The sequence below is a fragment of the Mus musculus genome, chromosome 10 (genome assembly GCF_000001635.26).
Source record: "Mus musculus strain C57BL/6J chromosome 10, GRCm38.p6 C57BL/6J".
In the NCBI taxonomy this organism is placed as follows: Eukaryota; Metazoa; Chordata; class Mammalia; order Rodentia; family Muridae; genus Mus; species Mus musculus.
The window spans coordinates 41,878,927-41,895,794 of NC_000076.6; the positions used below are offsets into that span (position 1 = coordinate 41,878,927).

Sequence of the window (16,868 nt, forward strand, 5' to 3'; positions counted from 1 at the left end):
TCAGCCCAGGCAGGCCTGTAAGGAGCAGGGATGTTTCACGTGGGCACATCACTGTAGGAATTAAAAGAGGAGAGCCTGATGGCAGGTCTGGTGGCTCAACACCAGTAATCCTGATGGATACCTAAGAAACAGAGGCTAAGGCAAGAGGGACACAAGTTTGAGGCCTGCTGGATGGTCCAGTGAGATCCTTTCTGAAGAGACCGCAGGCTGGGAATGTGGCTCATTGGATGAGCACTTGCCTAACATCTCCAAAGCCATGGAGTTCCAACCCCAAACCACTGAAAATAAAGGACAAAAGAAAGAGAAGAAAGGAAAAGCTGTTTGTCTTATTCTCAAAAGCTATCAACTGGAAGAAATGGCCTGACCTGTAATGTCTACTTCTCTAACAGTGTTGAATGTGTTACAAACTGGAGCAGCATTGCTGGGACTTCTAGTGACATTTAAATGAAGTCAGTTAGTAAGGTTAGTAGCCAAAGGAAGCTTGAGTCTCACATACAGCATCTCTTTTCCAAATGATGTGGAAATGCTACCTTTTTTATTAATTTAACATGTTCTGGTTTTCTGTGACAACTGAGGAGAACAGGATGACATACAGATAAGTCAACTTGTAAATAGAAGCTGAAGCTGGTGTTGTAAATGTTTACGCTCTCCCCATCCTTTGATACATTATCAAAGAAAAATAACACATGCATTCTGGTTTGGTTTGTTTTTTTTTTTTTTTTTTACTGCAGTCTGCACTATTATTAGCAAACCTGTGTTTTAACAAGTCTGACAAATTTAGAAAATAATGGATGATCACAGCAAGTCAAGCCAGTCTACTTACAATATTGCGATTTAGGGAACCAAAACTAGCAATTGTCAGGGTGGGTGTTGGAGTAGGTAGGGGCTTAGGGTTTCAAACATGCCAGGCATGTGCTCTCCAACCAGCCATGGCCCAGCAAAGGATTTACAGTGAGTGCCAAAAGGGACTCAGGCCAGTGAATGGCTCAGCCTGGTTTGACTCCATCATAATCACCACCCTTCTACCTCCCCACCCCTTTCACCTCCCCACCCCCTCAGCCTCCTTCTACCTCCCCCCACCCACACTACACTACCATCCATCTTCCATGGACAGGTAGCAGGCAGAGAACAAAATTAGCCTCTGATCTTCACACCCACTCCAAGGCACATGTGCCCACAACAGACATCATGCACATGCATGTAAATACATACATACATACAAAATAAATTAAAGAGAAAATTAAGCGTAGCCCTTGGAAATTTTCACAGGAAATACTGGAAATTGCTTTAGAATGCTTTCTGAATTCAGCAAGACAAAGCAAAGTGAAAGAAACCTAACCTTTGTTTGTTCCTGCCTGTATTGTAAATTAGCCTTCAGAGTAAGGGAGTGCTGAGACCTGAAAAAACTGTACATGACAGTGACACCAGCAACACTCTGGAAACGTCTCCAGAATCCTCAGGAAACGTGTCCAAGGCGGCTGTGGCCTGCCAAGGAGGAAAAACAGGACCTGGGCCGCCTTCAGTTTGAAGGCCATGTTTGTGTCTGGCTGATCTAACCATTGTTATACTCTTGGAGGTGCTCTGCTGCCTTTCAGTATTCAAGTTTCCCATGAATGTTGGAAATTGTTAGGTCATTTAAAAAGAATTTCTTATAAAGATTCCAACTCTTATTTCCAACCTGTACAAAGAAAGTTTTCCACAAATTCTATATTTTTATTTAAATGCATTAATGGCAATTTTAGTATATATCCTATTTAATATATATTCTATGTGTCATATGAAGATGAAAGAAATAAATGATTGGTATGATATTAATATATTTTTTCAAGAGTTGATGAAGAGATTTTTATCAGTTACTTTTAACCTGGGACAGTGTATCCTGCTTTATAAGTTGTTGTGTTCTGCTCTGACATCTGACACTATATAATTTAAAAGAAAAAAAATTGAAGGTTGCACCCCATTGGTATCTGGAGCAGTTGAAGTCTTCGTGTTTGTCTGCTTTGTGATTGGCTGATGTGTTGCTAGGCATGTGTTTTGTTCTTAGAGAAAGTTAAAAAGTTGAGGGTGACCCATTTGAAGTGCACCCTGTGGCTTTGCCTGCCCTGCCCTCTCCTTCCCTCCCCTCCCCCATCTGCTGAAGTTTAGAATTGTTTTTTAACCCATCATTTTGTAAAGTTAGCATACAGTATCTTAACATTTTTTTAAGTTCTAATTGTGTCTGGTGCACAGACTAAAATACAGATTTCATTTTTAATCTCTTTTGGAGTGAGTTTTTAAATTTAGGTATAAATGAAGTAATAGCTCCAAAAGCTATTTTTTAAATTACACAATATCTATATATTCATAGTCTAAGACATCTTTTCTACTTGCTTATGTCATGTATTTAGTGTCTTGAGCTACCTTTGACTTGTATCAGCATGTCCCCTCAAAACCTTTGGTAACGTCTAGAGTCGTAGAAGACCAACAGTCAATCCCCACACTCGCCTCTCCTGGACCTCCTAATAGTTCCAATCTGATCCATTCCCTTTTAATTTGATGATGCTGAGAAGTGACTGTCTGCTGACTGAATGATGCTATTTAACTTCATCTCAATAGAGCCACCTCCCTATCACTTCACCCTAACTGGCCCTGTGGATAGTTAAAGCCAAGCTGGGTTACACAATGTTCCACACGTCTTGTCAGACAATGGTCTGTACACAGCCAGTGTCTGACTTGCATGTGCCGGCCTGACTTAACAAGTGAGTTATACATGCTGCTCGGCAACCTTGTCTTGCCAGTGCAAGAAAGAAATCAAAGCGGCCTGGAAGTATCTGTAGCTTCCCAAGGAGGAGGGAGAGGCTAAAAACAGCTAACCCTGGAACAAGCTGAGCTGCCCTGCCTCTGAGGACTTATGCAGCCCCCAAGTCTCCATATCTTTAACAAAACTATATTGAACTGGTTGTCAAGCCCACACTGAGCCAATACTTTAATTGACACGCCACTTTAAAGTCTACATGCTCTCGCTGCTGGTGGGCGCACACAAAGGCACCTGGGAGGCAGCAGCTCAAGCCCTCAGAGCTTAATGATGTGCATCTCTAAGAGACAAACGAGATAGAGATAATGCACTGTCACTCACGGTGAGTACTGTGAGCTAGCTTAGGCCCTAAGACCTTTCTCTTACCAGAGAGGAATACAAGTACTGTGAGGCACAGTTACTAGGTCAGGTGGGCAAAGTAAGATAGCCCTGATGATCTGGAGGTCACAGAGATCTGAGAAGAAATACTAGGTGGAGTAACAGGGAGAGAGGCTCTGAGACAAAGACTCCCACACCCACACCCTCCCTCCCCTTCTGAGCTCCACCTGAGTCAAATCGAGGCAGTAAGTTTTCTTTCTACCTGATTTCTCTTCTTGCCCTAGAATCAAAAGTTTAAACGGCCGCAAGCAGCGAAATGTTAACTTTACACTCATTAGGAGAAACAGCCTCATAGAATGAATGACTGTTGTTTTGCAATGTTTGTTTGTAAATCAGAAAGACGTGGGTTCTAATTCCATATTGCATTTTACCTTTATGACCTGGAACAAATCAGCCATGGTTCACTGAGTTTCTGGTTCACAACTGTGAACATGGGGTAATGGAGGCTGCTTTGTGCACTCACATGCTTACTGTCTGACAGAGTACTTGATAAGTTACTGCTCGCTTTGTCATCAGCCTGGGAAACCCGGACAGATACTGTAACACACTGAATTTTTAAGGATGAAAATGACTTTTTAATTTAAAATCACTAAGGCTTTTTTAAATACTATTTATTTATAAGTATGGGTAATAGCCCATATTTTTAAACTCCTTTGTGCAGGGATTTGAAACATTTGACATTTGTAAAAGAAGAAACCTTAAATAAAAGAGAAAAACAAAGACTGGTCCTCAGTCTTACTGCTTTAAAGTAATATAATTATGGAGGTCCTGCTGAAGAAGTGTAAGCAGCACAGAGCAAGTAAGAATGGTTAAAACTGAGTTCACGGTGAAAGGATGGCACTGTACCCAAAGCCAGGGGAAAAAAAGAAAAAACTGCTTCGTTAGCAGGGCAGCTCTATATTTAAAAACAGGAAGACACAAGTTGGAGGAGAATATTTTTTGACAAAACTAGTAAGCAGAAGTAACCTTATAAACCAGCTTATTCTACATGAAATATTTTAACTGACAACTGGGAATTTTTGCACTTCCTAAATCTGACAGATCCCACTCCCACTCTTGGCTTAAAGGCTGGACACACTACTGTATTCTTAACCAGCTGTTGAACACGAGTCTGATGCTGGTGAGTGAGCTGCAGGTCTTTACTGTGACTTTTTTTAGCAACTTGAGAAAGCGAGGCCACTGTTGGACATTTATTGAATTATATTAATAACTGTTCTTTCTACTAGACTATGCCTATTCCATCATTTGAATTGATTATAAAGTTTAAAACCCAATGAGTTCAATAAAGACTCTTGACCATCAGAGCAAATCGTTTGAGAACTATCTTCTAGATTGCAAGACCTAGGGTGCAGTGCTTCCTTCAAGGAACACGTTACTACCTTCCTGGACAGAAACCCGGCTTGGACAGAGGAAAGCTATGACACTGGCCCTCCTTCACCTTGCTCTCCATACCTCCCTGACTGTTACTCTTTTGTTTTAACCTTTCAATAACTCCATAGTACCCTTAAGAATGAAACTCATGCCGGGCCGGTGGTGGTTCACGCCTTAAAACCCAGCACTTGGGAGGCAGAGGCAGGCGGATTTATGAGTTCGAGGCCAGCCTGCTCTACAGAGTGAGTTCCAGGACAGCCAGGGCTATACAGAGAAACCCTGTTTTGGGGGGGGAAAAAAAAGAATGAAACTCATATTCCCTAATACTCAACAGTTGGATATAGTACCTAACCCTTAGTACCTTTGCCTCCTACTTCTCCCATCCCCCTCTGCTCCAGACCCAGACACTTCCTTCACTTGACTTCCCTTAAAAGACTGCTTTGTCCAGCCCTTTGCTAAGGGCTGCCTCCCTGCTCCCAAACTCTCCCCGGAATTTTTTCACCAACAGCCTCTGCTGATCCTCCCAGCTCCATCCCCCAGAAAGCTCATTTCCATGCCTGGACTCTGCATATTCATAGTTCAGAGCCAGCATCAGGTCGTTCACTGTTGCTCTCCTTTGCATAAGTATCAGCTCTTCTTGAGGAGATGAAGGTTGTGGGCGTTCTCTTAAGGACATATGCAGAGAAAAAGAATCTCACTCTGACACGACTTGTGATTTGGCCAAAACATTTTTAGAGGAAAAGAAAATTCCATTACCTCTTTGATCAGGTGCCAGATTCTTCCTAAAAGGAACAAAATGTTGAAATAAAATGTTCAAATAGCAGACTTTATAAAATAGCTCCTGGCCTGCACTGATAACTCTCAGTAAATATGGAAATGACAGCTCTTTCCAGGCCTGCCCCTGCTCAGGATGCGCGTCCTTTCCTTTGGTGTTTATGGCGTGCTCAGGGTGCCCGACACTAGATCCTTCCTGCCCTACTCAAGAAGGAAATCTCTTAGGGAAACACAAACTTTCTATTACATGATTTGGAGGAGAAACATCACCCAAAGTGACAGCCACATGGTATTTCCAGGATAATTAATACATTTATTTGTTGGAATTCATTGTCACTGTAGATTTATTTGGGGCAGTGCTTTTTAATGTTTTTTAATGGACAGTAAAGTGACTAATTCATAGTACTGCCTATACAAGAGAGCAGCAGTTAGTACTCTGGAAGTATTTAGGTCAGTCTTTAGAGAGACCATAAAGGAATCTTGGATATTTAATAGCTTGAAGGTTCTCAGTAAACTATTGAATTAGAGTATAAGTTAAATTATTTTTCATTTCATGCAAGACAGCATTAAATAATTGAAACTATCCAAAAAATTCGATTTATTGTTCCTGATTTTGTTTGGTATATCTGAACTGTTTTTTACTAATTTATTTATTTATTTATTTATTCCACATCCCAGTTGCAGACTTCCCTCCCCCCTCCTCTCCGAGTCCCTCCCTTTCACACACACCCCCCAATCTACCCAAGGGGAGGCCTTCTGTGGGGATCAGTCAGCCTTGGCAGATCAAGTTGCACTAAGACTAGGTCCATCTTTTTCTATGGAGGCTAGACAAGGCAGCCCAGTTAGGGGAAAGGGATCCGAAGGCAGGCAACAGAGTCAGAGACAGCCTCTGCTCCTGCTGTAGGAGTTCCACATGAAGACCAAGCTGCACAACTTTTATATGTGTGCAGAGGGCTAGGTCATGTTCCGTAGTTGGTGGTTTAGTCTCTGGGAGCCCCTATGGGCCCAGACTAGTTGATTCTGTAGGTTTTCTTGTGGTGTCTTTGACTCCTCTTGCTCCTTCAGTCCTTCCTCCCATAGGATTCCCCAAGCTCCACCTCATGACTGTCTGTAGGTCTCTGTATCTGTTTCCCTTGGTTACTGGATAAAGCTTCTCAGATGGCAACACACACACACACACACACACACACACACACACACACACACACACTTGTATTATAATAGTGCCAGGGGGTAGCTCTCTCTCATGGCACAGGTCTCAAGCTATGGGTCAGTCATTGGTTGGCCATTCCCTCAATTTCTGCTCTATCTTTGCCCTTGCGTATCTTATAGACAGGACAAATGAAAGTTTTGTGGTTGGGTTGGTGTCCAAGTCCCAGATTGGAAGTCTTGCCTGGTTACAGGAGATGGCTGTTTTCAGCTGAACTTTTTTTTTTCCAATAAGTACTTATCAAGCTCTAAATATTAGACACTTTACATGCAATATACAACTTTAATGTGCCACTTTATTATTTTAAACCATCTTGGAATTAGCTGAATTAATGTTTTTCCTTTGTGTCTTGTAAATAGGAAGGTAAGCACTATTTTTGCAGTAGCGAACAATTTTAATAGTTTCATAAACATGGCATACCCTGCTAGGAGAGTCATCAATTTTCATAGCTTTACTCGTTTTAAAACTAGCTTTTATAAATTTCAACCCCACATATCAAGTAAATTCATTTCTCTAAGTTACTCATTTCCTGCCAGTTCATTCAAGAGAGGTAGCTTAATGGATCTGTATTGTTTGTTTATGGCTAAATAGAGATTTGATTGTATCATTTATTTTTGTGGCTCTTCAGCAAAAGAGAGCTTAGACCTGGCCTCCTCTTTTTATTAACTAAGCAGCTTGCTTTTCTTAGTTAAAAAAGAAAGAAAAGTTTGGGGGGAGGGCTTTAAAAAGTTGCAACAATTGATCTTACCTGCAGGAGAAAAAGAAAGAGTAACGATTTTTTAACATGTGACTTTCAAAATATGAAGATTCAAGAGCTGAAAGTGTAACAGTCTTCTTTGACACATTGTAACCTCACCTCCCAAGACTGAAACTTTTTTTCTCTTGAAGCCCTAGTTGTGTCTGTCAGTGTTTAGTCATTTAAGCTCCATATATTTCCTTTTTTGAGTGTGTTCCAACTTTTTCTTTTCTTAACCTGAACATGTAAACTTTTGAAAACACAAGCATAGAAAAAAGAGATCTAATTTAACAAGGTTTTTGTTGTTTTGGTTTGTTTTTTGTTGTTGTTTGTTTTTGGGTTTTTCAAGACAGGGTTTCTCTGTATAGCCCTGGCTGACAGGAACTCACTTTGTAGACCAGGCTGGCCTCGGATTCGGAAATCCGCCTGCCTCTGCCTCCCGAGTGCTGGGATTAAAGGCGTGCGCCACCACGTCTGGCACAAGGTTTGTTTTATTTTCTCTGAAGAAATCAATAAAGCTACCAAAGGAAGGAAATAGTATTGGCACAAGATTTAGATTCTGGACCTAAAAATGTCAATGATTTATGTCTTAAACTCAGTTTTTCCAAGTTACTTGTTCGATTTCGCAGAGGGTTTTATTTGTAACACAGGTATCTGTGAGGGAATATTAGATGTTGTAATGCCATTGGATATAGTTGTTGAGGAAAGACAATTGGGAGACCTGGTGCCAAGGAAAATATTTATAGTTTCTACATCGCTTGCCAAGAATAAATTTCACATTGCATATAGACCATGGTCTCCTGCTTCTGCAGCCCACTCTGCCTCATTTGGGCATCAAAAAGGAAAAAGGTTCGATAGCTTGTACAGTGTAAGGATTTCTCCTGGTATTGCCAGGGCCCGGCTAGGTGACGTTGCTGACTGCCTATGGGTAAATGCCCGGCCCTAGCCCAGGAGATGGGAAACTAGGTTGCCTTTCCCTGAGTCCCGGGATGCACATTGCATCTTCCAGCCAGGGTTCCACCCAGCGAGCCTGTTCCCAAACTGAGTGTCAGCTTCAGGCTGGGCGCTTGGCCTTCAAGCTTGTTTTTGCTGGCCTGGTCCGCACGCTCCCCCAACCCCAGCGCCAAGGGGTGGGGCTACGAGTCCCCGCGGGCCGGCATTGGCGGGCGCGCCCGCCGGGCAGTGGAGTGACGGGCGTGGGGCGGGGCCTCGCGTCTTGTTTGTCGGAGCCGCCCGCCCCGCCCCCGCCGGGTGCTGACTGAAGCGCTGCAGCGACAGATCGCGGCCGCAGCCGTCCCTTCGACATGCGCCTGGCCGCCGCGTCGAACGAGGCGTACGCAGCCTCGCTGGCTGTCTCCGAGCTGCTGAGCTGCCACCAGTGCGGCGGGGACCGCGGCCAGGACGAGGTACTGGGCAGGCGAGGGCTGAGGGCGGTGGGGCTGAGCACCGCCGACACTAGCTCGCACCGGTAGCTTCGCAAACGCCCCCGAGGGCTGCGCGGCCTGGGCGAAGGAAGGGACTGCACCCCAAGATCACCTAAGGGGAGGTGTTGGAACAGAATAAGGACTGCTGTGCCCTGCCGGTGCGCACAAGTCAGAGCAGCAGAGCTGAAGTCTCAGGGCAAACAGCCTGTGGATTTCCCCCCGGCGTTCGGTCATAACTGATTGTTCAGTCACCCTTCCCTCGCCGACGTTCATTTAGAACCACATTTGAGTCGGTTAAATGGAATTTAAAAACAAAAACAAAAACAAAAAAAAAAAAACGCCGTCAAGACCTGTGCTGCTCATCGCAGCTCTTGCCCTTGTTTATTAAGCCATCCCTGCTGTGCCTGAATAGGCCTGCAGAACTATTTGAGATGGTGTGTGTGTGTGTTTTTAATGGTGCAAATAGGATGATGTTTTAAAATTGCTAAAAGTTGAACATTCAAAGGCTTTGAATCTAAAAGGATGAGAGTCAATACTGAAATTGGAATTGAAATCATATGTTGGGTTGTCTTAGTTCAAGAAGTCTAAATGTGAATAATTTCCTTGTTACTCTGCCCATTAAAATGACACAGGCCAGTTTTTTTTAATAGCCAATTAATCGGTGCACTATGTATAGTCATGAAAATGTAAACGACTCCATAAAGGGATTCTAGCTGTTAATGTTCATGGATATACTGCATGCTGGTTGTTTACACATACCAAAAACAACCTTCAGAAATAAATTTTTAAAGCTCAGTGGTAGTCTGCTATGTGAAAGGCTCTGGGTTCTATACTCAGTGTCAATAAATAAACCATAAACCATTGCTCTGGAAGCTTAAAGTGTGGAAGTGTTGAGTTAGCATTTATGGTTTGTGTATGCAGGCCACCCTAGATCCATCTGCTCCCATTCTTAGAAACGAACCCTAGTGGTCATGGCTGAACAGCTCTTATTGCTGACAGCGTTTTTGTGCAATATCCTCAGCTCAGACTTAGAATTTCCAAAGATCCACAGTAGCTTGTACATTGATTATGATAGTGCCTGTGAAATTGTATTCAACAAACTAGAAAGCTTTGCATAGCTGTATTTCACTTTAATACACTTAGCATGTAAAATAAACTAGGGACTGGTGTATCATGGGAAACTAGTCACTTTACAAAGGAAGCATTGGCACAGTTCTCAAGTAGCACGTTTCCAAAAATTGTTCTCCTCCTCCTCCCCATCTAACTCAGGGTTATGTACATGCTAGGTAACTCTGTACCACCGAACATGTCTCCAACCCAGTTGTAGGACTTTGAAGTCAGGAAGTTTTTCTTTTTCTAAACCATGGTCCATGGAGCACACACACACAAAGAGGTACCTAACTTCCCGTGTTTTTAAATAGCTTAGCAGTGTTAATGACAGAAGAAATTTAGTACATTTTTGCTGTAGTTTAAAAAATCTACATATAAACAACACTTCTAGCTCCTCAATTCTTCTGAAATACTTTGAATGTTAAAACATCCACATAATTCTAGATAGACAAGGACTCTCCCGGAAGGGGAGAGTGGGTTAGGACTTTCACTTTTTATAAAACATTTTGCTTTCTTTGCCTTGTTGAAATGCACTTTTGCCGGGCAGTAGTAGCACACATCTTTAATCCCAGCACTTGGGCAGGTAGATTTCTGAGTTCCAGGACAGCCAGGGCTACACAGAGAAACCCTGTCTCAAACACACACACACACACACACACACACACACACACACACACATACACAAAACCAAAAAGGAAGAAAGAAAGAGAGAAAGAAAGAAAGAAATGCACTTTCTACTTGTGTAACTTTAAAAAAAAAGATTGACATCAGTGTTATAAGATATAGTCTTAAATATCTAGATGGGCTTTTTTTAATGCATCAAGTAGACAAAGAAAAAACATGCTTCAAATAGTTTACTGATTTTCACCTAATTTTTCAAGTAGGTAGATTGACACCTCATAGAAAGTCTTTAATCTGTAGCCAGTCAATCATTCTTAAGGAGGCTGATGAAGGTCGTCGGAACATAAGCAAAGCATGTGATTAGACAGGGCTTTGGTCCACAAGCACTGTTCACACGGTGGCACAGGACGTACTGTTTCTGTGTGCTGTCAACGCCACTCAGAATGTCCATCTTCTGAGGATTAATCAGTATTGTTGTACATTGGTGAGGAAGCAGGTGCTGGTGTGGGCATGGCTTTCAGATATTGGTGTTAGTATTGTTGAGGGGTGGGGAGTCCTAGTTCTCATGTTAGCTTTTCCAGCCATGTCTTCACAGAGAACCTGTGAGGTTTATGCTGATTGCCATCTGCATCTGAGTTCAACAAGAACTTTTATTCTTGGCAGGTCTGCCTCCTAGAATCTGGATTGTAAGATTTGCTCAGAGTCTAATTGAATTCTCACAACTACAGAAGGGAAAATAGTTAAAGTAACCTACATAGGAAGTTAGAAAATGCATTCAGTTTGACTTGGGCTCTCACACTAATAAAGCATTAAAGACATTGGCTTCTTTTTCATAAAGATTATAAAAGACATATACATTTTGTAGATTTCAATATCATAAATCATATGTTCCTTTTTTGTAAATACTAGTACTTAAAACAGTACTCGGTTCCTAGCATGCTATGTCAGCTGCTATTGCTGCTCTTAATTTTTTATTACCATTATTAGCTCTATATGGGTTTGTTTGTTTTTCTTTTTTTTTTTTTTTTTGCCCCTTTATATCAGTTAAGGAATAAGCAGAAAACTAAAAAGCAGTTTCATTCTCAGACTGCACACCCCCAAGAGCTTTGTAAACTCTTCTGTAGGTATCATGAGGTAGATGTAGATGTGGTACTGTTGCTGCTGTATCTCCCTCATCTTCTCTTTACACCTTACTTACACATTAGACCTGCCCAGTTAAGAGTTTAAATGCTCTCATGGGAATTACAAACTTGCTAACAGAAGTCCTTATTTTGGCCCAAACCTCCTTTCCTACTCTGTTCTTTTTCTCTCAGGAGATGGTGCATGGAAATACTTGGCCATGCTTGGGATCAACCCTAGGGCCTTGCACATGCAGGGACAGCTCTCTCCACTGAGCTGGCCATCATTCCAGTGTGTGCTATACTTTGGGACTCTTCCAAGGTGAGGAGTCTTTATGCAAGCTTTAGTAAGAACAGGTAGGTCCTGTAAGAAAACTGTCATCTGTTGACTTTCTCAGAGGTCAGTCTGTGTGTGCTGGGTGGCTGGATAGAGCTACTCACTGTCCTGTCTGTACCTGGTCTGAGGTAAATTGGGATACACACTCAGCTCATCAGGAACACCCCATATAACTAGCCTTTTGTTTTTTGATTGACATAAAATTAATTAGAAAAGGTCACGGCCCTTATATCTGTCATGTACCTAATCTATTAGCTAAAAGAGAGAGTCTGTCAACTTTTAAGCCTAGCCTTTAAGTAAGGAGAGTAAATTCACTTGATTCTAGAATAGAGTAACCAGAATAATATAATTCAACCTGTTCGTTTTGAAGGTCATATGGATGTCAATTTGGTGTCATTTAAAGAAATACTACCCAGATATTTCAAGCAGTAACAAACACATGTACACGCGTGTTGTGTCTTCCTTTCTCTACGCCCCCACCCCAGCATATGTTCTGCTTTGTTCTCTTGAGGACCACAGCTTTGTTGATCATGTTGAACTTTTCAAACAGTCCTCCATTGATTAGCAATTAGGTTGTTTATCAGAATCAATAGTGTAGTGGTTTACCTTTATGTGTGAGTACAAAATGTGAGTCTGTCTGTAGGTTCCCACCTATGGTCTTTGTAGTTAATGCAGTGCGTTGTTGTTGCTTTGGGAGTTGAGCATGGTTTCGGTCATTCTCACTTCCTTTTCTTGGAAGTGTCTCTGACCCTTTGCAGTCTTTCAAGTTCTCTGTTCATCTTTGACTGTGTACCCTTCCCCTCATGCCAGTCTGTTTGGTTACCAGATTTATCCGTCGTTTTTGACTTCCAGGTTTTGTAGCATTATTGGTTCTTTTCACTCCACAAGCATTTGGTAGGACTATTGTTTGTTTTGTTTTCTTCATGTTTAACTCTGATTTATTGTGGGTTAAAATATAATTCAACTTCATTTTTTTCTGAGTGACAACAAGTTGTTTCAAGATCAAATAATCTATTTGGAAATTACATCCTTTGCTATCCTGAAGTCATGAGTATTGTGTAGTGTGTCTGAGTTACAAAATGAATAATAAATACTTGAAACCCTAAATACATGTTGTTTAGATAATTTGTAAATTAGAAAGGGGGCAGGAGCCTCAGCTTTGTACTTTTTCCCAGTAAATCTTAACAGAGATAGGCAGACAGATAGATAGTTTGGTCAGAGTTAAGAAGTTAGGCTAAGGGCTGGTGAGATGGCTCAGTGGGTAAGAGCACCCGACTGCTCTTCTGAAAGTCTGAAGTTCAAATCCCAGCAACCACATGGTGGCTCACAACCATCTGTAACAAGATCTGACTCCCTCTTCTGGAGTGTCTGAAGACAGCTACAGTGTACTTACATATAATAAATAAATCTTTAAAAAAAAACAAACAAACAAAAAAAAAGAAGTTAGGCTAAAGAGGTCATTGTTTTAGATTAATAGTTGTTACATTTGTTTCAAAAGGAACATTTTTCTCTCCTGGAACTTAATATACAATGTTCAAACTTAGACACATACATGGACAAGCTAGTTAAGTGTCTCTTCTAATGAATATAATGTTACACACTATCTTCAGTATGAGTGTGGAATAACCACAGTAAGAAGTAACCAATGTCCAGTACAATTTTACTTAATATATACAATGAAATTGATATATCATGGATTCAGTTGGCAAGTAGTCTACTTTGGATTCTGCCAATAAAGATTCTCTTATCCTGCTTGCTGTTTCAGGGGTGAGAGTGGGGGGTGGGGGTCAGAACTTGCTACGTGGCTGAGGATATCTTTGAACTTATGATCCTCCTGCCTCCACATCCCAAGTGCTGGGATTACAGCTGTACACTAAATAAGCACTCTACCAACTAAGCTACATTCCTAGCCCTGTGTGAGATTTAAAAAATGTATTGTATTCAAAAGATTTTCATTTGCTCAGAACAAACTTCTTGGATTCACTCTGTTCCCTCCCAGTTTTTTCTTAAAAGCAAAGCAGCTAAGTTGGGGAGATAGCTCAGTGGGTAAAACCACTCACCACACAAGTATGAGGACCTAAGTTCAAATCCTGGGAACCCATGTAAAACCTGAATGCATAGCACAAACAAATAATCCCATAGGCCTACAGGAACATGGAAGGGAGAAAGAGAAGCCCCCAGAAGTCCAAGAGCCAGCTAGCCTGGCACACACAATGCAAAAAGAAGAGACTGTTGTCTTCTGACTTCCACATGAGCTACACAGTACATGCTCTCCCATATTCTCACAAACACACACACACACACACACAGAGGCATACATACAGACACATAGTGCACACACACAGAACAGGAGTTGGGAATATCTGTTTTTATAATGTTTTACTCTTGGCTACAGTTCTGTATCCATGCCAATAGTCTTCCTCTTTTAAACAAAAAACTAGTATTTGTATGTAACAATTTTATAAATAATAAGGATCTTCAGTTGTATTTACTTTATTTTACAGCTTAAAGCGATAATGGATTGATTGCCCTCAAAAGTTTTATTATGGTTATTTTGATATTATGTCAAGAGCATTGTATAGGGGAGGAAGTCCTAACAGTAGGCTTTCTGTTCCTGCTAATGTGCTGCTCTGTCAGTATAAGAGAAAGAATTCTAGATTGTGTCAAAAGGCAGAATGTTAGCAAGATTGTAAACAGGCCCAAACTTGGTTTTCCTGAAGTGTTCTCACTTAACCACAGAGAGCATGCCCCACTGGAGTCCTGACTGTGGATTCAGCTGCCTTTTCACTTGTCACATGCCACTGCTTGCCTTGACGTGTTTTATTAATACAGTAATGATGTCTTAAGATGTCTATATAGAGATATTGTTGTTTTTATTTCCTGACAAGGAGTGATGCTTTTGTTGAGTTAGACACACACACACACACACACACACACACACTGGTCTTGTTTTGTATCACTGACAGCCCACGGGTTTGGCCACTGTGTGCTGAACTTTCTGTTCCAGACTCTCTGCCAAGAGCTTTATGCAAAACTCTGGTTTTAGTGAAACAGGTTTTATTGTTTTTAGACAGTCATATTAGAAGGTGTTAGCTGTGTGATGCAAATAGAGGAACTGGTGTGTATATATAGCTGTGAGAACAAATGACTAGCAAGGCTGGCTGCTTTTCCTCTTGCTCCTTTAGCCTCAGTCTGTGCTGTTTACTGCTGGAGATCTGAGATGGTGTAATTTTCTTTTCTAGGAACTTGGAATCAGAATCCCTCGGCCACTAGGACACGGACCAAGCAGGTTCATCCCAGAGAAGGAGGTATGCTGTTTTGAAAGTACACAGTGAACTGCCTGCTTTTAAGGAAACATTTTCATGGCCCACATCTGGCATCTGAATGATTGCTGGTCAACAGCATGTTTTACACAGTTATTCAGAGTTAGTCATGCTTTGGCAGTGAGGTCATGGGATTAGAAAGCTGTCAGGGTCATATTGATTTCTAGGATTTCATGATGCATTTTAAGCACCTGTACTTAATCAAGTAAAACTGAGCCTTGTTGTTGACTCCCTCCCTCCACCTGCATATGTTTAGACCTTGCTTGGAAGCAGAGGTGCTCCATCTGACTGGTGAGAGCACTGCACCAGACCTTTAATTCCACATATGTAGAAGCAGCTATGCTTTATTGTCATAAGTTTTTGCTATTAATTGTGATTCTCTTCTCATTAAATGAGAATAGTGTTGTAAGGAAAGGTTTTAATGTCTGCTTGCAAAATCTGGGTATTTAACAGTCTGCTTCTTCGTCTGGATTCTTGTCAACTCTGCAGCTTATCTAGACCCTTTATCTAAAGTTCAGTTCAGCCTTTGTTGTTTATCTCCCACCATATAATGGGACTATTCTTCAGCTACAAGTTTAAATCACAAGTCCTCTCAGGAAACTGTAATCTACTTGTAAATAGATCGGTGCACCACATTCCTGTTCTCTTTAACCGGTTTATAGTGTGTGCAACTGTGGCTCTCCTCTCCTTCCCACAGATGCTGCAGGTGGGCAGTGAAGACGCACAGATGCATGCGTTATTTGCAGACTCCTTTGCTGCTTTGGGTCGTCTGGATAACATCACATTAGTGATGGTTTTCCATCCACAATATTTAGAAAGTTTCTTAAAGACTCAACACTACCTACTACAAATGGATGGGCCATTACCCCTCCATTATCGGCACTACATTGGAATCATGGTTTGTAAAAATCCAATGAAAATTTCTTTCTTTTTTTTTTTTTTAATTTAAGAGGATTAATGCTTTTGACATAGGATAAATATATTACTTATTGTCTGACTTGTAATCATATTCTGACTTGTAATAGCATATAATCAGATAGTTTCTATTTTTTCCTGACTTTAAATAAGTATGTTTTCAAGTATAACCAAAAAAAAACCACTACGAGTAGTTTTATACAATATTAAGAACCATTTTTTTAAAATGTACTCTGTGTGTGTGTGTGTGTGTGTGTGTGTGTGTGTGTGTGTGTGTGTGCATGCGCTCTCGCATGCTTCAGAGACAACTTGAAGGAGTTGGTTCTCTCCTTCACTTTGGGCTTAGACTCTGGTTGTCAGTTTCCCCACTGAGCCTGCGTGCTGGCTGCACCAGAGTCACTCTTGTCTTAGCAGTTAAAATGGAACATAAGATGTAAGAAAGAGATCCTCCCTCCCTCCCTCCCTCCCTCCCTCCCTCCCTCCCTCCCTCCCTCTCTCCCTCCCTCCCTCCCTCCCTCCCTCCCTCTCTCCCTCCGTCCCTCCCTCCCTTCCTCCCTCCCTCCCAGTATTCTCTCTCCTTCCCCAGCAGAAGTTGTGTGTAGCCTAGCCTGGCTTCAGACTTGTTACATATCTGTGGGTGACCATGAGTTTCTGGTCTTCCTGCCTCTACCACCCAAATATGAATAATTTATGCTGACGTACCTGCTTAATTGAAACTACTTCTTAGTCTGAGGGTCTTCTGAAAGCTGACATAGAG

At 41.6% G+C, this 16,868-nt stretch overlaps 1 protein-coding gene across 2 annotated transcripts in view; it reads left to right on the forward strand.

Moving 5' to 3' along the window:
- Positions 1-16,868, forward strand: part of Sesn1 (sestrin 1) — a 97,863-nt gene that overhangs the window by 68,353 nt on the left and 12,642 nt on the right. Inside the window, exons 1-3 of one of the 2 annotated variants that reach the window (NM_001013370.2) lie at positions 8,513-8,669; positions 15,116-15,181; positions 15,894-16,094. In NM_001013370.2, coding sequence (NP_001013388.2) covers positions 8,568-8,669; positions 15,116-15,181; positions 15,894-16,094 — 369 coding nt within the window. In that variant the 5' untranslated portion in view covers positions 8,513-8,567. Of the gene's footprint in view, positions 1-8,512; positions 8,670-15,115; positions 15,182-15,893; positions 16,095-16,868 lie in introns of those variants that run through there. The other variant, NM_001162908.1, reaches the window with a different exon arrangement.